The sequence below is a fragment of the Hippocampus zosterae genome, chromosome 1 (genome assembly GCF_025434085.1).
Source record: "Hippocampus zosterae strain Florida chromosome 1, ASM2543408v3, whole genome shotgun sequence".
NCBI classification, from domain to species: Eukaryota; Metazoa; Chordata; class Actinopteri; order Syngnathiformes; family Syngnathidae; genus Hippocampus; species Hippocampus zosterae.
The window spans coordinates 15343453-15367760 of record NC_067451.1 but is presented as its reverse complement, the minus strand read 5'-3'; the positions used below and the strand labels follow the sequence as shown (position 1 = coordinate 15367760).

At 40.8% G+C, this 24308-nt stretch overlaps 1 protein-coding gene across 3 annotated transcripts in view; it reads right to left on the bottom strand.

The window, feature by feature from the left end:
• aff2 (AF4/FMR2 family, member 2) overlaps nt 1–24308 on the bottom strand; it is a 150092-nt gene that overhangs the window by 68537 nt on the left and 57247 nt on the right. For 2 of the 3 annotated variants that reach the window (XM_052071355.1, XM_052071364.1), the window contains exons 3-4: nt 16035–16698; nt 14379–14767 (exon numbers count right to left, since the gene is read on the bottom strand). In XM_052071355.1, the coding sequence (XP_051927315.1) occupies nt 14379–14767; nt 16035–16698 (1053 nt within the window). Of the gene's footprint in view, nt 1–14378; nt 14768–15275; nt 15843–16034; nt 16699–24308 lie in introns of those variants that run through there. The other variant, XM_052071371.1, reaches the window with a different exon arrangement.

Here is a 24308-nt window from a genome sequence, read left to right as displayed (position 1 = left end):
ACTAATATAGTATACATAGTATATAATAGATGGCGTGCAAATTATTTTGGTTTGCTTGCCACACACCTTCCACTCAGTGAGATAGTTATGTATAATGTGGGGCACGACCGATTAATCGGCAGGACAATGAGGACTCTTCAGATATTGCCCAAATTATTCGGTTAAAATGGAGTTGTTTGCCAATTATATTTAATTTTATGTAACCTAATTACGGCAGATGTATGCAAGTAACACAGGATATAAAACTGGTATCATTATTTATGACACGTAAATCTACACTATAACCTTGCATCCTTAAACATGTATGAAGAATTTTACTGCTAAGGTCACTTTTTTGACCTGCCATATGGCAAAGTTGAACTTTTATGACCAATGCTTGGGTGAGCAACACAAATTCTGCAAGGAACTGATCTGGCTTTCACTATTTTACACACAAAAGTCAAAAATAAAAATAAAAACAAGACGCAACATAAGTGTGTTCAATATTATAATTAAAACAATGAAATAAAATTAAGAGTTGTTGCATTTCCAGGCATTTGATTTTATTTGTTTCTATGGCAGTCCATCAAAAAAAAAAAAAATCTTCCCACAAAGCCCATATGTGGCGCAAAAAAGTTTTGGGGCCGCTGTGCTGAAAAATGTTAATGATGTTTTTTATCGACTTCAACTCGACTCGAAATAGTTGATGACAAAAACAAAAACGTCTTTCCATTTAGCCCATACTTGTCAATAGTTTGGACACACCTTCCAAGCGAGCGGCATGAGCAGGAAATTTTTCTGGAGTTGCACAAAGGTGCCTCTGTTTTTGGTTGGCATAAAAAATAAATAAAAGCAGTGTAAAGGACTGAAAGCTTCCCAATGGCATTGAAGTTAGGAGCAGTGAATAGGCAATGATTGACAGAATCGTGTTTGTGTGTGCACAGCAACATTCAAGCTGAGTATATATAATTTGTTCTATTGGCAGGAGAATACAGCGTATTTGATTTGCACTCTTGGCAGAATGTGTGTGTGTGTGTGTGTGTGTGTGTGTGTGTGTGTGTGGTCTCTCTGTGTGTGGTTCTCCGCATGATGCCTTTTTACCAACTAAATAAGTGGCTCTTGAAAGGGAGACAGCGGGTGGGTGATGGAGGGTCATCAGCAGTACAATAAAACAGCAGTTTGTATTTGTTTATTCACTACATTTATCAATTTTGACTTCAAATAGTTCTCACCATAACACGGGGTGCATTTGCCATCAATTAATAGAAGGAGATTTATTCACCTGGACGACATCTTTAAGTGTGTGTATGTGCGTGTACACGCGCGTGTTTGCGTGTGTGAAATAATACTGCGCTTGCGAAGGTAATGAGTCATGATCATGATCAGTAGTTATGACGATGAAAAATATTTACATTTCAAATAAAGGTTTCTCATATGACTGATTTTGGATTTGGATGTAACTTCGTGTACATGTGGGATGATGGTTAATTTGGGCAATAACAGAATAAGACACACTGTGTAGAATTCCATATTTGATGTGTTTCAAACCACATATAAGAACAAAATCACAAATGCAAATGGAAGTTACAAATTACAGGTTAACATCTTACTTGAGCAATTATTTTCATGAAAAGTTGCTTTATGTAAAAGGTCTGAGAGCAAGTTGAAAAATACAATGAAAAGCAATTTATGATTCATGACCTAAATTTTCTGACTTTCTCAAAATTTGCAAAAAATGTTCAGATGCCAAATAGCTGTTGTGCAAAAATATCAGCCTATCTCATGTGATTTCCTTCTTTTTTCTTTTCTTTCTTTCTTTATTTTTGAGAGAGAGACTTCAGTACCGTTACGGTGCTTAGGACCCTGTCCGACATGGTGCATTCTTCTCAGGGTTCGTTCAACACCGCAAATGCTTGCCAAACAGTCGCCAGATCTTTATCAGACGTTCGTTCGCCTTTAGTGTTCTACACGTTCAAAATTTCGTTCCGGCAACAAAAAAAAACATTAAAACTGTTTGCCAACATTTGGTGAACACTTGCGAGTTCAACTCAAGGGTGGAGTCACAGTTTGCATGCATTGCCACTTTTGATTTGCACTGCTACGTGGCACAATTTGGATCTGTGCCACGGAAGCATAATGACAAAAATAAAACGATAGCATGTGTTATTCAATCCCATTTCAAATGTGGATAAAATCGGATACCCATCGAGTAGCTGCCATATGAGTGCGGCACGAACAGTCATATCGGACATAGCCCGTCAATGCAAGCCTGAGGTCATCATTCACCAGTTGTGTAATTTGGCATATTTTTAACATTCATCAATAGATATTGTCCTCCTTGATATCTTGTCATAGAAACGCAATTAAAAGGGGTGGAACAAGGACTGAACAAGCAGAGATGTGTCAGTAGTGTCGGACGTGCCAACAAAGCACTCAGGCTCAGAGCTATAAGGACAGCGTGACTTCACATGTGCGCTGTGGGAGCGTTTAAATTAATACCCAAAGCACTCATGTTGTAGTTTATACACAGCCATTATCACAGGACCATAAATGGGAAGGAGCTCGTCACACCATCTCACATTTGTTCTCCGAATCAGCTGAACTGCTGCAGCGCGTCGTCAACTGTCCAATGTGATTTGTAAACGGTCCACATACACAAATTGTCTCAAATATTGTGGCAAACTATTGCTTGAATATCATATTAGCTGAGATGAAGTGTTTTTATGGTAAGTAACATTGGAAAACACATATGGTGGAAAAAACACCAATTAAAAAGTAGTATTGCATCGAACTATTTTACCCATCATCTCTATTGAGGTTATACGATTTATTGTATTAATGAATTGTATTTTTCTTGTCTTTTAATTCATTAATCTTCATTCTCGCCATTTTTTTATATGATCTTTCCTCTCATTTCCCCTACACACAAATTCTAAGGTCTAAATCGGGGGGATTTGAGGGTGTTAGGAGCTAAAACGTAAACCACTAGATGGTACTCAGTAAGCTCATGAAAAGGCAAAATGATCCAACACAAGTATTTTTCTCAAGAACAACTCTCTTCCTTCTTAATCGCCCCATTAGCTGCCTCAGCTTCTCTCTGTGAATGTCACCATTCCCCCGCCCCACCCCATTCAAAAACACACAGTACAATTCGCTTTTTTTTGAGAATGGGGGGATGCTTATTTTCGGATTTTTGAAAAATGTGATAACAGATACGGAATTGGAATTGAACTTGTTGATGAAATCACACGCATCCATCATCATATTACATGTGACTGTGGACTCTGTCCGCTGCGGGTATCTACTTAAAAACAACAACATATATTGATATGCATGCTTCCAACTAGGGCTGGGCAATATGAGCAATATACTCTATATCATGATAGAAAGGCGGCGGCCCGGTAGTCCAGTGGTTATATTAGATACATGGAGTTGAGAAATTGTCCGCTGGTGTGAACGGTTGGCGATACGTGCCACTAGATGTGTGATGAACCCCACCAGTCAGTTAGGATATGCTACAACAAACCAAACAGGTCTGTAGAAAATGAATACAGTTGTATTATTAAACATGTCAGAACAGAGGTGAGTCACAAAGGCTTTTAAGCAAAATTCTCAACCATTCTTGCTGTATCTTCATGGCAGTCGGTTGCATTAATCATTAGATGAATGAGGTGACACTTTCAAGCGTTTTGAGTACCTTTTAGAAGGTAGAGCAAGAGCACCATAAATGTGAAGTACAGTTCGAAACGCCGGCAAAAACACAACCTTCTGCCGTAAACCTTTAGCTTTGTGACCGTGAAATTAAAAAATAACAGATAAAGTCACATTTGCTTGGGACAGAAAATATGTTTGTTTTTTTTGTTTTCGTTTTTTTTAAACATACGACTAGATCCCGCGATGTGTCTCCCTCTTTCAAAACAGTGCCATTGTGTAGTGGTAGTCGGTGAGGGCATTCTTCATCCAGTCACTCGCATAATTTGTCTGGGACAGGTTTTAAGCCAGATGCCTTTCTTGACCCAGCCCACCCATTGTTGGACGAAGCACGGGAAAGGCCCAATGTCAGGGTGTTAGGAGTACAGGCCAGGAACCAAACTTCCACCATGCACCACAACACTACCATATGAAATATAGAATATATATGAAAGTGCAAATGAATGAATGAATGAATGAGTGCAAATTGAAGTCAAAGATACCCAGTCAGTCTGCCTTCTACGTGATTGTGACTGTATTTAGTTTTTCACAAGAGTCGAACAAGAGACTCTTGTCTTTATTGTCATGCCTTCACTTCTCCCTTTTCTTTCTCCACTCCATCCGCTCTCACCTTTCTCATCTCCCTTCTCTTAACTTCCCTCCTCTCTCTCTCTCTCTCTCTCTTTTATATTCATAGGATTTTAAAATGTCTGTAATAGCCCTGCTAGATCAAAACACTCCTCCCACTGTGCCTGCGTGTGTGTGAGTGTGCAAGTCCATGCGTGCGTGCACACGCATCATTTGCATATCGCAGCCATGCTCTGATTGGCAAACTGGCAATGCTGAGTCCAGCAGAGCATATTTTTTAAGAGGCCCTACCACATACACAAAGTCGGGAGCAGCCACTGGTCTGTATCAGAACCTAATGAATAATATGAGCACGCTAGCAGCAGGGGTTCTCCATGAATTGTCCTGTAATGCCGAGGGCAATAAAGATTTTTATTACCATGTTTTTATGGGCACCAGACATAAGCTGTTATGAAATAGTCTGATATTTTACAAGCCGTTTGGTCTCGGTTTTATTGTCTCAAATGAAGTCGCTTTGTAATGTATCATATTTGACCAGTCAAGACTATCAAATCTGATGTTTTACCACCTTCATATCCTCTGAAATTAATATTAATTGACGGAAAGTGTGTGATCCCTTATCATATCAATCAGTTATCAGTAATTTGATTGATGCCGCATAGCATTCTAAATTTAAATCCTAGAGAATCCATCGCAAAAAAACCCCTAAAAAACACATCATACTCAAAATAGGTCAGCTCTAAATCGTTGGAAAAATGCAAGGATGTGCAGAGTGCAAAATGATGCAACGATTTAGAAGCCTACACATTTGTAGGGATGCTAACCGGTGAGCGCTCCCATTCTTCATTTCAAAGGCCATGCGGGGCTGTCAATCCATCCACGGAAACGGAGGTTGGAGGACAAAGCCTCCACACGATCCATATTCAACACTTATACTCGGCCCAAAGGCTGAGATTGCAGCAGGATCATGGATGCAATCTTCCAGAAAGGGATGGTGTCCGCCTCTCACTCACACACTGACCCTGTGTTTCCTGGTGAAGGGCCCCCGACACTTAAACGACTGACTGCACATCATCTGCAAGAAAGTAGCCTCCTAACTTGCAATTAAGTGGGCTAACAAACAGAAATATTTACTTTCACAACGTTTTCTCTGCTTTGTTTACTTGACATGAAGGAGGAGTCGTAAAGTAAAAAGTTCAATTGAGTTTTAAATTCATAGTTTAACCCCACATTTTATCATCAATCGCTACAAGAAGACTCTAAATTTCTTAATAGTTACAGTCCAGGAGGCTTTATCTTACTCTGACATATTATCGTCAAAGTTGCTTTCACGATGTTCTATTTTACATTATCGAGTATTAATACTGTCTCAAAAAAACGGGATCGTTGATCGATGAAATCCTCATTCGGTAAATCTGCAGGCAGAGATGGCAGAGGGAGAGGAAGTTAATACGTCTGCATTCCGCAAATCAGTAAGCAGGGTTTTGTCCCGTGACTCCGTAACAGCATCCCAGGCAAACGTAACATTTTTTCAAATATGGACGATTCGCTTTTGAAATGACTGCAGTTGGTCCAAAAAAGCATCCTATGCCGTGAAGAGCAAATCACCGATAAGTCTGTTCAACCACAAACCATTTGGAGTATTATTTTTTGCAATCACAGTGATAACAACTGTATATTTATGACTGTTTATGACTGATCTGTTAAATCAAAACATATTCCAGGGTGACATATGCAGCATTATTACCAAATATGAAATATATACACACATATTAATTGCATACTCCACGTCAAACTTTGCAGTTATCTATCATTGGGGAGAAACTGGGATGAAATAAATGGTCAGAAATATTCACAATAAGATAAATGAAAATGCACTTTGTCATCTTGTCATAATTTCAAGTTCTTCATTGTTAAATATTGCCGTAGAATATCGTTGTACGTTTTGCGGTCGATCTTTGAAGCAATTTACAAAGCCCTTGATCAGATCATGCGAGGGTTTTCTTTTAATCAATAATAACGATTTGTTCCAAGCCCATATCATCCACCCCTACTCTCATGAAATATGATACGATATATTTCATGTAAATGCCACACATTGGTCTGATGCTTACATTTTTATCTTCATCAAAAAATATACAGTATATGTAATACTGTAATATAGTATGGTTAGTATGCAAAAGTTTCCTCGAGCACATCGCCGCACAACCATTTTATTAGGTACATAGACGAGCCGGAGACCTGCAGTGAGAGTCCACAGAATTACCCTAGACCACCATCACCAGGAGCCGCAGTGTGTCGAGCGCTCTGCCCTGCCCCTTCTTGAACCAGCGACCTCTTATTCAGCACTGTGATAACAGTCGCTTTATCTCACCAGCCTCTTGAGCGTCCAAAAGAGAGGACATGAAATCGAGTTTGAGTTGGTACGAGAGCTCTTTGAGTGTCAATCTTACACACCTTCAGACTCGCGGTGATGGCAAAAAAAAAAAATCAATGCTGATGATTGCAGCTAAGCCACTGCTGTAATGGTAAAACAGGGAAAACACTTAGTCATAGTGTACAGTATGCTAAATAACCGCAGTCATTTACCATCCACGCCTTTTCATGAAACAGCCGTGTAACGAGAAATAAAGCAAGGCACTTCTGACACGCTATCTCCATTCATGCTGCTTGAGCATCCCTACAATACATGACACACTACTTAACTGTCGCGTTATTCAGGAGCAGAAGAAGCATTTTGGGTTAAGTTGTATCAAATCTGAATATGGCACCCATTGAGGATTCCATCCAATGCATTGCATTATTTGTTTGTCCAAACATACTTGTGAAAGTACACGTTTTGAAGCATATCCTACCCCAGGCAAAAACAAAAAGTTAAAAATTTAGATGATATACAGATGCGATACCTAAATGATACAGGTGGTGTTATAATAAATCGTTTCACGTCTGTGCATGTATTTGTGTGCATGTCTTGCTTATGACTTGACGGCCTTAGGGATGTTATGCAAATGAGGCCAGCTGTTTGCTACATTGGCAGACACTGCTACATTTCAGAGAAAAGGAAGTCGCCATGCTCCGCTGTTGCCACAACGCCTCGCCTTTTCAGTGAAGACATTTCCAAATACTTTTATTACATACCCAAGACTCTCTACATGTTTTCCTCAGAGCGCAGTGCTCCCTCGCTACTTCGTGGTTCAGTTAGAGCGGCTTCACTCCATCGCGGATTTTCCTTTGTGACCAGAACTTCACATAATGGTACTGTACTTTGCCATATTTTCTTGCACATTTTCTCTCTTCCAGTGATTTTTTTTTTTTGGGGGGTGGGGGGGCGGGTTTTTTTTCCAAACCCGAGACCATAAAAAACAGCTCGTCACAATAATCAGCAGCTCGGTATATATTTTTTGCATTTTAAAGTTACATTTATTAAGTCAAGTCAAGTCAAGTCAACAGTATTTATAGAGCACTTTCAAACAGCCATCGCTGCATACAAAGTGATGTACATGGAGCAATTTAACATGCACAATAAACAGTAAGACGAAATGGTAATAAAGGCGGTAGAAAGCACCAAGCAGTAAAATCAAGAACAAATCTAAGTCATGCTGAGTCGAACGCCAAAGAATACAAGTGGGTTTTGAGGAGGGCTTTAAAGATGGGCAGCGAGGAGGCTTGCCGAATGTTCAGTGGGAGGTCATTCCAGAGAGGGGGACCAGCAACAGAAAAGGCTCCATCCCCTCTGAGCCTCAATTTAGTTCTTGGTACTTCTAACAAAGACTGGTCCACAGACCTGAGGCGCCGGGAGGTGTGTAGGGGCGGATGAGCTCAGAGAGGTAAAGTGGCGCGAGATTATTTAGAGATTTGAAAACAAAGAGGAGGATCTTGAAAATAACTCTAAAATGAATGGGGAGCCAATGAAGGGATGCCAGAGTAGGAGTTAAATGCTCCCTCTTACGAGTACCAGTCAAGAGGCGAGCAACGGCATTCTGGACCAGCTGAAGGCGCTTAATGGAGGACTGGCTGACTCCAAAGTACAGGGCATTACAGTAATCGAGCCGGGATGTGACAAAGGCATGGATTACTGTCTCAAAGTGTTCATGTGAGAGGAAAGGTTTTATTTTGGCCAGCTGTCGAAGGTGAAAGAAGCTGGATTTAACGGCACCAATTTGCCGATCGAGTTTGAAATCACTGTCCAGTTTAAGGCCCAAGTTTGAGACCGTTGATTTCAAATAAGGTAACAAGTGTTGAGAAGGGTCGGAACCGTGTGGGTGTGTAAACCCCTCTCCCAAAAATAATAAAATAAACAAATAAATACAGCTCAACCTCTACTTTGTGGAAATTCATTTACTGCGGGGGATCTTGGAATGCATCACCCGCAAAAAGTGAGGGAACACTGCATTTCCGTTTGTGTTGTTACAGTCATGAATAGGCTGCGTTTGAGGTGTCTTCCTGACAGAGTGTGGATTTCCTTGTTCCTCATGTGCTGTGTCTTGCGATGACAATTTTATGTGCCATACCATTTCATGCCAAGCATCTTGAACTATAGTTTTTCATGAACAATGTCCAGGTTGATATTCCGCCTCCACAGCCAGTCATTGAATCAGTTGGTATGTTTATGCAAAACACTGAAAACATGATGAAATCTCAAAATCCTTCTTCCAAATAGTAATGAGGGCTTAATTAAAAAGCAACTAATTCATGTTCTCGACAGCCATATAAATAGGGGTTGGAAAAAGAGAGACGTATCATCATTGATGTTATTGATATAGAAACTTGAATCAAAACACACTGTTATTTGATAACTAATGCGATCATAATTGATTGTTTGGCGTTTTGGGAGAGAAGCGAGTACATTTATGTCCTGCCGCTAATAACACCGTCGCCACTTAAAAGGAATTATGACCTCGGCGGACAGGAAGAGAAGCAGCCTCGCCGGTGAAGTTTTTAAGAGCAAACTGTGAGTTTATCGGAGCTTTTCAAAGATAAGAGCAGCGGAGTGAATTAAAACAGTAAAGTTGTGGCCCACAGAAGAGTCAGCTGGCAGATGATAAAACATTCTGTGGAGCTGCAGAGTGTGGATGATAACTCTCAGAAGGCCGGCCTCTTAAAGTGACCTCTTTTTCACATTACACAAACTCATTTGATCCATCGCTAGCATAAAAATATTGATCACTCCAGTGAGCAGACTGTTACGGAGAGTGAAAACTAACATCTGCAATTTCAATTAATGAAAGGAAATCATAATGTATCAATAAATCAGAACACGCTGTTATAAATTGCTGCCTCCACGTGCTTGATAAAATGTATCCATCCATCCATTTTCTGAGCACATTTTACGAAAATGTGCCCCCTAAAATAGAGAAATGCGAAGACATGCCATTTGAGTGGATGTACATGATTTCCCAACTTCAGCGTATCTCTTTACATCGTACACACTTGCATGGCTTCCAATTGGAAAAAAAAAACTATACGGACGTTGTCTATGATCTGTGTTTGTGCGGGTGTTTTGGCCCAATCATTGAATAGAAAGAATTATTTGGCCAAAAGGTGTCTTCTGCAAATAGCATCGGATTGAAAGTTATTTACGTGATGGAGATTCAAACAAGCCATTATGATTCTTTTTTTTTTTTAATGAGATGCAATTTTGTTTTATCAGACAGAAGTGTCGTAGGAATGCTTTCATTTCAAGCAACAACAAAAAAAAGGGGGGACATAAAATAGAAGCCTACTCTGTGAGCAGAATATATTTTGTTACCGTCGCCTTATGCTGATTACTGACTGGAGGTCCAAGTCCATCCTGCTTCTTATTTACCGCTACATTAGTGGCGAGGCACCATGTGCGCGTTTAGACATGACCGACAGAAATGCCACAGCGGGTCTTCAAATCAGTGTGAAATTACATCAGCTCTATTCTTTGAACTACTTTGAAATGGAAACCTGTCACAGCACTGTTGCAAATGTCACCTGTCAGCTCAGAGTTTACTTTCTTGCCGCTTCACCCACAGGTCTAAATATGCTTGACTGTTGTTTATCCGTATATTTCAGACAAATGTCAGTAACAGAGCGGTGACCTGTGTTTCTGTGAAGCATCAATGTCTTTGACAGCATTTTTATCCCTCCGGGTTTACGAGATGTTGCCTTTCTTTGCGCATTTGAAATAAAAGATCTGTAAGATTTCAGTATCTGGAAAGTATTTTTTACCCAGTGCCATATAGGCCCTATATAACATCGACCCTATTCGGGTCTCATTTTCTTACTTTCTTTTTTTTCCAGCTTATTGATTAACAAGCGTTTTCTCGTGCAGTTTGTTCCCCGCTACCATCAGCCTCACATGGAAGACAATGTTAGGAGCTAGCCGCTGAAGAAAGCAGAGCAATTAAATTCAGATATTTCCCTGAGGAGATGGTAGAAAGCAAATCAGGTCTTATATTCACCAGGCGGATGCAGAATTGACTAACATGAACGTTATGTTGTTCTATGCCTTCTGGAGGAATACTGACCCTTCTGTGTGCTTCCAATTTTGCCTTAAATATCAAAGAAAATTCAAAAGCTGCTACTGCCCAACAGTACTACGAAAGTGCGGACATATAGAGCATGTGTACCATTTCATATCATTTCATTACAACATAGTAAATACTACTAGGAATTGATGTTGTACTGTGAAAATTATTAACATTCAGATTTAAATTGTTGCTGGCCACTGTGCGTGTGGTTGTTTTGAACCCGTATGCTCATTGTAAATATGTGTCTAGGAGTAGCTTTAAGTCTACTGTAACCGTGTGAGGAAAAGATCAATAATGCTATCAATCTCCCGCTCTAATGCTCACATATACACATGTGCACACACAGATACACACGCACCCCCCCCCACACCCCAACCGGGAACAAAAGGCGCAAATCGATAATTCCATAGTGCTAACAGAAAGCTTCCACAGTATCGTGAAGTCTTTTGGCTTACTTGCACAAACACACGCATACAAGTCCGATATTGATTATCTTAAACTATTTCATGGCACATGAACTCATTTGGAAACTGTTTCATGCTAAATCAATGATGGTGATTTACTGGTCTGTATTTGTAGTCCTTGGGGGTTATTTTGTTGGTTTTTGCACTCATAAAGCCGGTGTTGCCGTTTACGGTGAAAGCCAACTTTGACATTGTCAATGCGTGGACTTAGGTAATTGTTTCCCCCTGAGACAGATGTTTGCATTATGTGTGGAAATGAATGGAGAAAGAGATGTTTACAATGTGTGTAAGCATGAATAAACAAACACTACGTAAAAATGTGCACGGAAAGGACAGAAACTTTTACATTGTGTGTTTATGTCAATAAACAAAGTCATACTGTGACAACTTCATCTCCACAAAGAAATACAAATTTCACCTTTTACCTATTTAACCATGACACTGTTTAGTGAGAGAGACAGCATGGCTCGGGTTTCTCTCCTGTCTGCAAGGTACTGATGTGGGATGGCAAAGTGGGTATTCTTCAGCTTTGGATGTTGTATCAGAGGCACGGAGTGGACAGCCGTGACTAAAATGAGAAATTTGACACCCAGGACTCGCTGCCCACGTCCCTTTGAGTTGAAGGCAGCGAGTCAATGTCCCCGATGTTGGTGCTGATGTAGGCGCTCAGTTAGTTGTCTGAATCTACTTTGATGGCAATGTTCTGTTCTACTTCAACACTTGTCTTCAGGCTAAATGAGAATAAAGTCTGACTTGTGCCGTTTGGTCTCTGATGCACCAATTAGAGGAGAAGACAATGTGAAAGGGACCGACGTCTCAATCAGTGTCAAGTTCTCAGTTGCAGTATACGCAAACGGCCTCAACAGTACACTCTACAACATCTTGAATAAACATTCCATAAATGATAACTCAACTTCAAGTCTGTGTACTTATCATAGTCATTTGAACACAAAACACCCCCTTGAAATAAAACTGAGGAAAACAAATGTTTGACAAAGTTGTATTTATAGTAATGTTCTAAAGTGTTTTGGGGTTTTATTTTTTTTGTCACAATGAAAACAAATAGGATTCGATTTGTTTTCAAAACCTCAAAAGAAAATTAAAAAAGAACATACCACCCTATTAAAAAAACACATTTCCTGTCTATTCATAAACTTTTCAGGAGAAAACAAGAGCAACAACAGCTCCTGGATCTTTCATCACAAATTTTGCCATGCCTATAGTTTGTCTCTCGAAGGCTTTTTTTTTTTTCTTCTGGTAGAGAGAAATGTAAAGGTCATTAACAGCGTGCATTGACATGCGGGTGCAAAACTATAAAATAAGCATCTTGTGTTTGATTGGTTTCAGGTGCTGTCGTTATAGTCCTCTATAATAAAGTCTCGAGGATAAAGTTTATTTTAATTCCTCTGTCTCCCCACATCTGACTGCTTTTCTCCTTCTCAGCGCCATATGCTCCAAGCTCCATCTCGGGCTCATTTAGAAAGCAATGCACATGCACACCGGCTCCATCAAAGCAAAGGAACAGCTGCTACATTCGATAGGGATGACTACTCTCCTGTCACATAGTACACGCGCATGCACACACGCACGCACGCATGCATGCACAGCACCGAGCTGGATGTTTCATGCTGTTTTGAAAAGGCAAGTGAGAGAGAGAGAGAGATAAAGATGGAGGGCAAGATGGAGTAAGAGAGTCAGAGAGAGCAGACTGGACGGAGTTTGATATGGTCCAATTTATTTGACAATACAATTGTGTCCAATTATATTCAATCTGTAGCCGCCACGTATAAAGTACCAGAAGTACAACTCAATTTAAACAAGAACAAGAGCTACAGGACGTATGAGGTGCAAGATTTAGTGGTGGACTTAAGCAAGGGACTATTTCCAGAGCAAAGAATACACATTGATTAACAAGTAATCGTATCAAATCCTTCGCCTTGGCCATTCAAATTGAATGAAGGAAATCATTGATAAAAGGGAAGTCCCGATCCCGTCACTTGATCAGACTCAAGGTCAGATCATGTGGTTTTCAGGTGATCGCGGCTCAGGGCAAAAATAACGTTTTCTGAAATGCTATAGGTCACAAAGTGACCAAATAATCCAAAACTACACGTATATTGCCCAATGGAGCAGTCATAAAAAATGAGAGCCACACCTTGTGCTTACGGCAACAAGGAGACACAAACTATATGGAAACAAACACTCAGAGTACCACAGAGCAAAAAAGCTACTTCTGAGGTACTTCTAGCCTAAGTCTGCCTTCCCTGATGAAAAGCCACCTCACTGAACGGCAGACGAGTTGAGAGAGCAACGGGCAGGTTCACAATAGTGACACGTCCAAACAATGTAACTTTAAATAGAAGTTTAATGAGTGTCAGTGTATTTAACGACGTGCAAGTGTTTTGCATTACTGAAGTCATGAATAAGCAGCCGAAGTCACGCACACCCTCTAACTACTAGCTGCATGGACTCGTCATTTTAGCCTGTACACACCAAGAACTAGACTTTTACATGTATGGTTTACTTTTAGATCAATCCAATACACTCAAAGAGAGAAATCCTTCATTCTCATGCTTCTTCGTATCGGCCATTCCACGAATTGGTGACACTTGGGCCCTTGGGAAATGAAATGTATAAGTGCACTACACAATGACTTGAAAATACATTTTTATCAAGCGCCATCGGTATTTTCTCCAAGCTCTAATATCTTGACCATTTATGAGTATCTTGCATGCTGCCTGCATTGGCTCATTTTGCAGGCAATATCCCCAAATAATGTATATTTTCATTCTGTGAGTGACAGAAAATTAGCCCTGAGTTTAGCGCCCTATACCACATTCTGAACAGCATCAGCACTATCCAAAAAATGGATGGAATATTATAGACCTTCAGCAAGTCCTCCATACTCTTATTGATGTCCTTGGCTGATGATGCAAAGTTGATTTCAAACTTTTGACTGAACATCATCTATGCAATTGACCACATTGGACAAATGTATCTGCTAAACCAGGGGTGTCAAACGCAGGTCCTGGAGGGCCGCTGTCCTGCATGTATTCCAAGTCTCCCTATTGCAACACACCTATAACACACTGAGTTTGACACCTATGTGCGAAACGAATCTACGGAGTGTAATGAAATGGAAGCGTTGTTGTTTCCTTACCTCCGCGGCGTGGCTCAGACTCAGTTTTGGCAGTTTATTCTTCATGTTCCCAGAGTTTCCAACGTACGTTTGACCACAGTTGAATACCTCTGGGGCAGCGAGAAGTGGTTTTAATTGAGGAGAGTCGATAGGTGCCTGGTCCTGGCCATCCATTGGGCGAACGTAGGCTGTTGGCTTCTGCTGCACTGCGATCGACTTCCCTGATAGGCCACCAAGTGGGAATGTAGATGTGGGAGTGGTGAGACCAGGTACAGGTGCTGACAAAAGTGATGTGGAGGCCAGCGGGGAGGAGGACGCGGAGATGTGGGAGCTCGGTTCAGTTTCTGATGGGGAGCCGGACGATTTGCAGTGACTAGCATCCATGGTGGAAGATGGAAAATGTCCACCATCTGTGGATGTGAGAAAAAAAAAAAAACAGACAAGGTAACATCGAGCTGTTCTGTGCTCTTGAAATCTAATCAGACATGCAAGGCTTCTTATTGAAATTCGATATTTGATGATTAAACACACAAATATTTGTCCTCATGCTTTTCGTACACATAACCACCGAGTTTTCGTGCCTTTTTCACGTGGCAACGGAACTGAAACCTAAAAGAGACAAGACCTAAAGAGACTGCTCTCCCAAGGGTTTAAATAGATGAAAATTCAAGATAAATGTTCAGTGGCCCAAAGTTTTTGGGAAGTTTTGACTGCTCTAATTGAGTCTTACTCTTTTTTTTCTGTCTTCAGGCTAAGCTGTGCCAATCAAACTGCTATTGAAACTTAATACATGGTTGGATCAATCTCCTCCTTGAACCTCAAAGATGGAATGGGAATATATGTAGACTGAGATTTCTGAAAACTATTTCACACAACGTTAAAAAAACAAATATAATCTGTAGCCTCAACTTAACTCACCTTTATTTATAGTGCACGTAAGAAAAAAAACTAAATAACAAATGCAGCCTGAACATGTACAGCAACAAAATGTGTCCAACCAGGGTTTTTAAAATTGCTGGAGACATCATCATCTCAGTCAGTACCTATTTTTCATTTTTGCTTATCTTTTGCCTTTTCACCATCCTACTGTACTGTGTCATTTACTGTTCATCCGATTAATTGGGCTCTTGATGTCACGTCGCGAGGTGGTGGCAGACCCCAAAAAACAGGCAGGAGGAAGGAGCCGGGTGAACTTGGCGAGTTGTATTAAAACACAGAAAATAAATCCAGAACAAATAAAGTCATGAAAACAAAAAGATTCCAAAGCAACAAAACAAAACCATGGCTGTGGCAAAAAACTCTCAGGAACAAAAACATGAAAGCAGCAAGGAACCACAAACAAACGTGCCAGCAGCCAACAGCAACAATGACCCGACAATGAGTGCTCGGGGTGGGAGTCCTTTTAAAGCACTAATTACATAAGGACCAACAGGTGTGCAGCTGCAGGGAGAGCCCTACAGTGCCACCTGTTGGTCCCAAACCAAATCATGACACTTGATAAATCAACCAATTCAACATCGCACTAAGGCAGGCGCGGAGTAAGCCAATGATTACTATGGGGACACATTAACTGTAAGTTATTTCTCATTTTCTTATTTTATCATTTAGCTTGCTGCTCAATATGAAAACATTTTGGGGGGGAATAAAGACAATTTTGGGGGGGGATTGTCGACATACCTGTGACAGGAAGCGTCTTAGTGGGGTGTGAAGAATGCCCTCTCCTCGAGGAGGTGGAGTAAGAGGATGAAGATGACGAGGAAGGGCTCAAATCTTTTTTTAAACCCAATTCATCTTTCAGTGAGCTGAAAAGCTCCTCGTGCCTTTGGAATTGATGTTCTTCAAACATTGAGACTTTCCCCCTTCCATTTGCAGCTCCAGGAGCCTGACCTTGGCCTTGCCCCATCCCCAGAAGGAGGCCCGTTGTTGGGGTGCTCTGCGCATGGCCGCCCTTTCCCCACTCCGTGGAGCTCCTGGACTTTTTGGAATTCTGATGTGGAGATGACTGCACACTCGATGACGTTGTTGTTGACGCAGCAGGTTGCGTGGGATTTGAGGATGCCAAAAACGCACTTGCATTTTTTGTTTCCTCACCTTCCTGCACTCCTCCCCCCTGTCCTCCTGCGCCCCCATTCGGGCTCTCATTGAAAAGCTGCGACTCCATTGCGGCTCTCTCACTCGCTGATGTGGTCGGCGTTTGCATGGTGTTGTTGCTGGCACTGCTGCCTTTGGGGATTCCCACTAAATGGCTCTGGTTCGAATGGCTGGTTAAAAGGTCTTTCATTTCTTCATAGGAGCCGAGCGTGTTCTGGACCCGATTTGCCAACGCGTCACCTTTATTTGTCTGAAAGAAATGTAGAGGAGACAGGAGGGAGAAAAAGTGACAGACAGGGGTATTAATTAAGTTTCCATCTTTCTGTTTTATTTCGAAGCACTTGATGAAAAGCCCTCTTTACGCATTCAGAGAGGAACAGGAAGAGATGAATTGGTTGACCACTGACCAGGCATCCGGACAAGATTGATTAATTAAACACATGCCATCCTTAAGAGGGTCCAGTCCGGGCTGGAGCAGTAAAACTAATGGAGCAGGAATCATTATTAGCCTGACCTCCGCTTCTCAAGAAATCATCGCGAGGAGGACAGTCTGGCTTCGACTGATTTATGATCCAAAAGCCCCTTTAGCTGTTATGTGCTCATGCTGAGATGTTCCCCGGAATAGTTAAGAGTCTTTGACGGGTTCTTTAATGATGAAACCACACCATTTCATCATTCGCCGTTTCAGCTCGAGATCCTTTCCGAAAGGCGAATACGTAAAGAGCGGTGGTTGTTCCCCAATTCCCTCGTGTGTCTTTCAAACACATGTTGCAGATATTAATCATGAGCCAAAAATTAATACATCTAAGCGACCTGTCAATAATTTAATGAAGATATGGACAAATGGCAGACAACCCAAAAATAAATACAAATAAAAAGGACATTCGTTGATAATGACACGAGTGAAACTATTGGCGGCACACTTTAATTTGCTCAATAGGTTGAAGCGTTTGCCGTGTAACGTGCGTCCTTAAATAAATCCCCAGAATTGTACTTTTGTGCGTGTGTGTTGGTTTTGTTGCTCTGTCAACAATCATGCAGAGTAATAATAGGCAATGATCCAATGATCAATCTTGCTGAGCAGGGAATTCTGCAAGAGTGCGTTTTATAAAGCTTGCAGGCTTGAAGATTATCCACACTATTGATTTGCTTTAAATGAGTACAATTTAATCATTGGATGATAATTACAACTGCAAAGTATTATTGCTGCCTTTGACTGTCAGGGATGGTTTCAGTTCTGCCCTCAGTCATGGATCACTGAAGTCCCGGTTAACTACACATCAATTATGCTGTGATTTAGTTTGTGGGTTATTTCAGTTACTTTGTCAATTCATTGTCCAATAAATGAGACAAAAAGGTCAGACATTCATCATATAGCAAACTCTGTCGGACAATATAAATTTGGAATCTGGTTTGTGCACCCAAGTGATTTATGGAGCAAATAAAAAGGAAACGTGTGAGTCTAAATAAATCAATAAGCAAATGAGCCTAATACATAACAAAATCACTTCTCAGAAAATGGAAGATACCACATAAAAGAAGAGGAAGAACTCATCTATGTATGAGACACATGTAATAACTTTTTTTTTTTTAATCGACGCAATGGGGCCCTACTTTCATGGCCAGCGCAAGCCAAGCCATGAAAGACTAGCCACGAAAGCTCCACGCATGCGCACAGTCTAACTGTGCGCATGCGTGGAGCTTTCGTTATTGTGGTATTTTCGCAGACGCGCACGGTTAGAAAAAAGAATGAATGTCGTTTTTGGAGTGAACAAAAGCTTACTTCCTGGCCACTCATTCCCTTTAAATTCAGTGCAAGACAAGCACACAGTTTACATGGCGGAAGTATAAACAGATTTGGTGGAGGAGATCGACTTGTGCCAATTTTCTTTCATAAGGAACTGCAAGAACTCCATTTGCGGATGGTGTAATAAATAACTTTCAGATATTGTGTCATTTTACACTGAAACAACGCAGTGGGAATATCAAAGAGTATGATATTTTCAAAAGTCTTACATTTGTATTCAAATCTTCTCAATAAATCCATCCATCCGTTATCTGATCCGGTCGTGGGCGCGCTGGAGCCTATCCCAGCCATCTTTGGGCAGCAGGCAGGGTTACACCCTGAACTGGTTGCCAGCCAATCGCAGGCCAAACAAATGTATATTTTTTGATATGCACACACACTTGCTCGAAACAAACAATTGCGAACTGAAGTTAGCGCCGAATAAATTAGCATGTGGCTTCTCCATCTCCAGCTCATGAATAAAAATCTTGTGGCTGAAGGGGATGAGAAAACAGGATGGATGAGAATTCACAAAGAGGCAAATGGAAAACAGACAGGGATGAATACCTGGATTTGTGTGAATGTCTGCTCGCGTGCATGTGTGTGTGTGTGTGTGTGTGTGTGTGTGTGCGTGTGTGTGTGCGTGTGTGTGTGTGTGTGTGTGTGTGTGTGTGTGTGTGTGTGTGTGTGAGACGAGCTCACCCCAAAATAACTGCTAACAAAATATGGCTCTTTAACAGGATTAGCGAGGGGATTAGCTATTAGCTGACAGAGTCAAAGTAAATGAGAAAGTCAGACAGTGACAGACACCCAACTGATGTGAAGGCAGAGTGATGGAGGAAAAATGGGGAAAAAAACGACTGAGAAGAAAGTTTTCTATAAATCCCTGGTGATAATGAAGCGATATAAATCTCGAAGGTTCCCTACGCACTAAGCCAGAGTGGGATGTGAGATTGAGGAGTCCCTATTTCTGTATGTATCTGTAAAGCAACACCTTCAGTAAAAACTGAAATCTTCAGCCAGACAAATAAATCAGCAGAGCCAAGGAGCAGAGGATGCCAGAACCATTTGTCATGAGTCACAGCAGTAAGAGCTGAGCAACAGCGAGGACATGTACTGTATGGAGGAGGATCGCAGGAATATGAAGCAAATATTCCCCCTTCGGCCTCAAGGTTAACAAAATGCCCCATCCATCACATTTTCTCCAAAATGGTCGCAGCTTTAGGTCGACCTGCGCAGCTCAAGAGTTGCACCAATAGCTCAAGTTTTATTTCAACTGTCTATGAGAAAATGGGTTTGAATTCACAAATGTGTGTCGGACCCAGTGACGTACAACTGCACTGAATCATATTAAGAGGTGTTTTGAACAATTCACTTGTCAATTTATGCATCATAAGATCGAACAGAAACACAACAGTGTCACATTTGGATGTTCTCTCAACGCAGGTTCGCTGTCCAACACTTTGAATGCCTCTTATTTAAGTCAATTGTGAAATACACTAAAATTCACTTCCCATTTGTTTGTTTGGTTGTTTCGAATGCAAATAATCTAATATCGGTATTTAAACAGGAATGACATGCAACTCTTGGGAATAGACTGTAGTTCAAATGTACAGAAAAATCTTAATGTCATGAAACGCAGTTTTTCAGATGCAACTTTATAAATCCAATGTGAGCCGTGTTGCCCTCTTCGTTTTAGAAAGAAAAGGCTTTCTTGTGGAAGACCTTCGAAGGAAGTGACACTTATGGACTTTTTAAAACGGTCGTAATAGAAAACACTTGTTCAGTGTAGAGGCGACTCCTAACTCAGCATTGGTGGGCAGCAGCAAATTGGATCTTCAAGACCACTGCTTAATGTCTTTACTCCTTGGTGAATTGTAAAGCAAACACACATCTTAATTCTACGGAAGAGGATTAGGGCCAATGAAGAAAGAAAAAATAAGGTAGGCAAGATTCTGACTTTAAACTCAGAATTCTGAGATTAAAGTCAGAATCTTGCCAACCTTATTTTTTCTTTCTTTATTGGCCCTAATCCTCTTCCGTATAATTCTAAAGGCCAACAAATTCGGTTTGAAAATATGTTTTTAATGTACATGGGTGAGTTTATACTTTGTAGTTAATTGTGTCCAATATGTTTTCCAAGCAGTATGTTGAATTTATAATATAATAGAAGTGTGAGTAGAACACTGCTAATGAAAATCCATTCCATGGTCAAACTGCGGCCATCATTTTAACATTCGGTGCTTTCAGAGAATTATGAAGATGAAAGACTATTTCATCTACCCATTTTTGCATACTGCTTATCCTCACTAAAGTTACAAGTGGTCTGAGTGAGCCTGCTCGCTACTGGCGGGACGCACATTCAAACCGACAGTTGTGCTGCCGATAGAAACATTCACCACCTGCCTTGTGTGTTTGTTTGCGGGACAAGCAGGGTTGCTTCTATTGACTAAATACAAAAACATTTTGCACTTCCGCAACAGTTGGCATTCCCCCACATAGTTGTGTGAGGAGACTAAACATCCTCCATGTTCTGCACTGCTCCCTCCCCCCGTCTACCCCTGCCTCCTGCCACAATCGGTGTCCCTCCCCAGCATCTGACATCCAATTATTGCACTTAAAACAAGTAACTTCAAATAGACAATAATCACAAGTGCCCTTGGTTGTTTGTTGTTGGTATTTGTTTATTTATTTTTATTTAACACATTTATATCCATTATGCCACTTTTTTTTATTGCTGCTGTAGACCATAAATTTCCCAGTGTGAGACAAATAAAGGATAACTTATATATTTATGTCTTATGGAATTTGTACGTAAATTTTAGCCGTGTGTGTTCAATGCACTACATGTTTGCAACTGTGGTTGAGAAAGAGAAGTAATTTCATCTGTATGTTTCACATAGAGCATATTTGACACTAAAAGCTGACTTAACTTGACTTGACTTTACCCTGAACCTTCTTCTTTGAACTTCTCCCCCTCGCTGCTTGCCTGCCTTATTTAAAGTACATATTCAGAATAAGAATAAGTTCCACTTTTGCAGCATACTGTACAGTAGTATACCAAATGTTACTACTCATCTGAGGTCATAGCCGTCTCATTTTAACAGGCCAGGCCAGATAAATAAATTATGTCTTTTATCTTGATAGGTTAGACGGGGTGATCTTTTTTTTCCTCACTTTCTCATTGTTGTTCAATCATTTAACCTTTTCAGAAGTGATGAAATGGTATGTCGCCCAATCATTCTCTTATATACAACCATGTCCTGACCTGAACTGAACACTAATAATTGGAAACAATTAATGGAAGCCTTAAGGCATCCTCATTATCGGTGTAACCCGGGGGTCGGCAACATGCGGCTCCAAACAAAAAAAATGAAAATGGAAAAAGATTTTGCTAGGAGGCTAATATAGCTCAAATAGATATAGATGCATGTTGCAGCTCCGAAAAAGGAGAGCTGTGGTGTTGTTTTTTTAAAAAGTACACTTTATTTATGCTTTTAACAGTCTCGACAAACACAGACACGTCTGTGTCCGACTCTTCTCTTTGGACTCAAGTGTCGTTCAAAGACGGCCTCAGAAAAACGGAAATTAATGATCACTTCACTGACACTAAGAAAAGCGAAAATAATGCACCAAAACAAAAATCAAGTGAGGAAATTACAAAATAAATTCTATGGCGGCGTTTATGAACACACAACAAAGGGATGATTAACAGAAACAATTCTGAGACAAACCAGTCTCCTACAAACATTCAGCATGTGTTTCCGTCATTGTAAGTTTTACAGAAGGCTTTTATTTTTTTGGGCAGCTCCAGACATATTTGTTTTTTGTTTTTTTTGTCCTATATGGCTTTTTCAACATTTTGGGTTGCAGACCCCTGGTGTAACCGCTCATGTGGCACCCTCAAAAAGCAACCTTGATCAATTTCTAATACAGAGCCCCACTCTGTTTCTCATGTTGTTCTGACAAGCACACGCGCGCATTTTGTCAAGATTCAAAGCCAGCATGTCCCAAGGTCGACACTCTTGGCGGCAAAATAAAGTGAAGTACTTAGCTGCAGAGAATGAGAGTCAAATCTTCTGAATCCATTTTATACACAGGGGGCAGTGGGTGGCCGTGGACTTGGATGCATATGACTCAACACATTCTAAGTGTCTCAAAGGTGCAGAGAATCTTATGCTTGAGCATATAACAGTTTGCCATTGGCCACTGGGCCAACTGTATTAATGCGTACGGCCATAGGCCGTAAGTAACGCGTATAGTGGCCCAGTGGCCAATGGCGGCCTGCGGATGGATGGGGAGGCGGCTATTCAGGATGAGGAGGCCTTCATTTAAAGTTTTCATGCCGGATTATGTTTCATGCAAGGGTATATCATTTGACATGATGCCGTGTTTGTAAGTGGGTAGCATGAAGCGTGTGTTGTTAATGAGGCCCTTGGCGGTACCAGAATTAGTTGTAGGCTACTCCTGCCGGTTCTTCCCACTCGGTTTCGTAATTGTTGTCCGCGTAGCACATCACGTAGATGTTGTTGTTGAACGTGGTGATGGTAGTGTTTCCTTGGATGGCCGTCTGCTCGGTCAGCGGTATCATGTTTGACACGGTGCATCTTGCGCCTGTGACCCTGAAGGCCCGATTGTTGTAAACGATTCTGAACTTTTGGCGTGAGAAAGTTCACCCAGGTTTGGTTGGGTATGCGGTGGTAGCCCGTCTGGTATTCTAATGGATTTTTGTCTGGGTCTGTCGGCGGGTAATCCCATTTGCTGTTTTCGATGTACGCAAAGTAGCTGTTAGAGAATTTCATAATATGGTGTTTTCCGCGCTGTATTTAATGTAGAGCATGTAGTTGATACAGTCCTGTTCGGTGATCGGCCTTCCTAGTGTATCACTGTCGTCAGCAGCAGTCTGCCCGCCCACAATGAAAATAGAAGTTATGAATTATCTACTTTAAGGCCATTACTGGCTTTATTTTACGTGAACTTTCAGGTAAGTTCATCTTGGAGTATAAAAGGTATAGAGTAGTAAATTTAATCCGAGGATTGCAATAATATTTAGCTTGAATCACAAAGCCATCCTCATTAGTTAAGATCTTATCAAACCATCCTATTCACCTAAATGAAAGGCTCATGTCAAGCATGTCCAATTGTTCTTGTCTAAAACTCAATCAAATGTTAACACCGGGTATAAAGCTGTCTACTAAGTGACAGCCTGAGACCACATAGCATCCAGAAAGTAACTTTGCATGCGGTGGAAAATACTTTACGTCATTTAACGTCCTTAACTTTCTGTCCAAAAGTAACTTTTTCACTTTGGGGGAAGTCCATTTTCCAAGATTAAAAAATAATAATAATAAGAAGAAGAAGTCGAATAAGTTTGCTTCAAAATAACTCTCTTATTTTATACAGGTATATAATATCCCATCAGTTTTGCTCAAACTAATGCTGTCTTGGTTTAACGTCTGTCCACACACACAGTTACCAACCAACTACGCCAAGTAGCCTGCGACTGCTCCTTCTTGACTTGTATTGGAAGCTGGCTATGCTGTACAAGTCCCGGTGCCCACGGACGGCATTGATTTATATATATTTTTTTGTCCTGCATTGTTTGTCACTTTTTACCTGGTATGTATGTGAGGAGGTAGCACATTCTCAAAGCCATCTGGCTCTGGTGGAGCTGTACAGTTTCGCCCCAATCTACGCAACCTATATTGACATGGGAGAATAGCCCAACTCACATTCGGCATGACTACAGTATATCTTTTTTCCTCCTTTGGCAAATGCTTTGTGAGTCTCGTCAACAATGGAGCTACAGTACTGTATTTCCGTGTCAGTTCAAACAATACGTCTGCCTGTGAGTTTCATCTGTGATTGGCTGAATCTGTACGGCCGGAAGTTTTTAAAAGCCATTTTCAATTAAATAGATGTGTAAATTAAATTAAGAAAAAAAACTTGTCGTGTAAGGCCTAGTAAAAAATATGTTTAATTATTGAATGATTAAAATCTTATTTTTTTATGCTAGTGGAAAAAATTGCAATTGTGCGTAGCAATACATCACTTCCACACCACCCCTGGTTGAA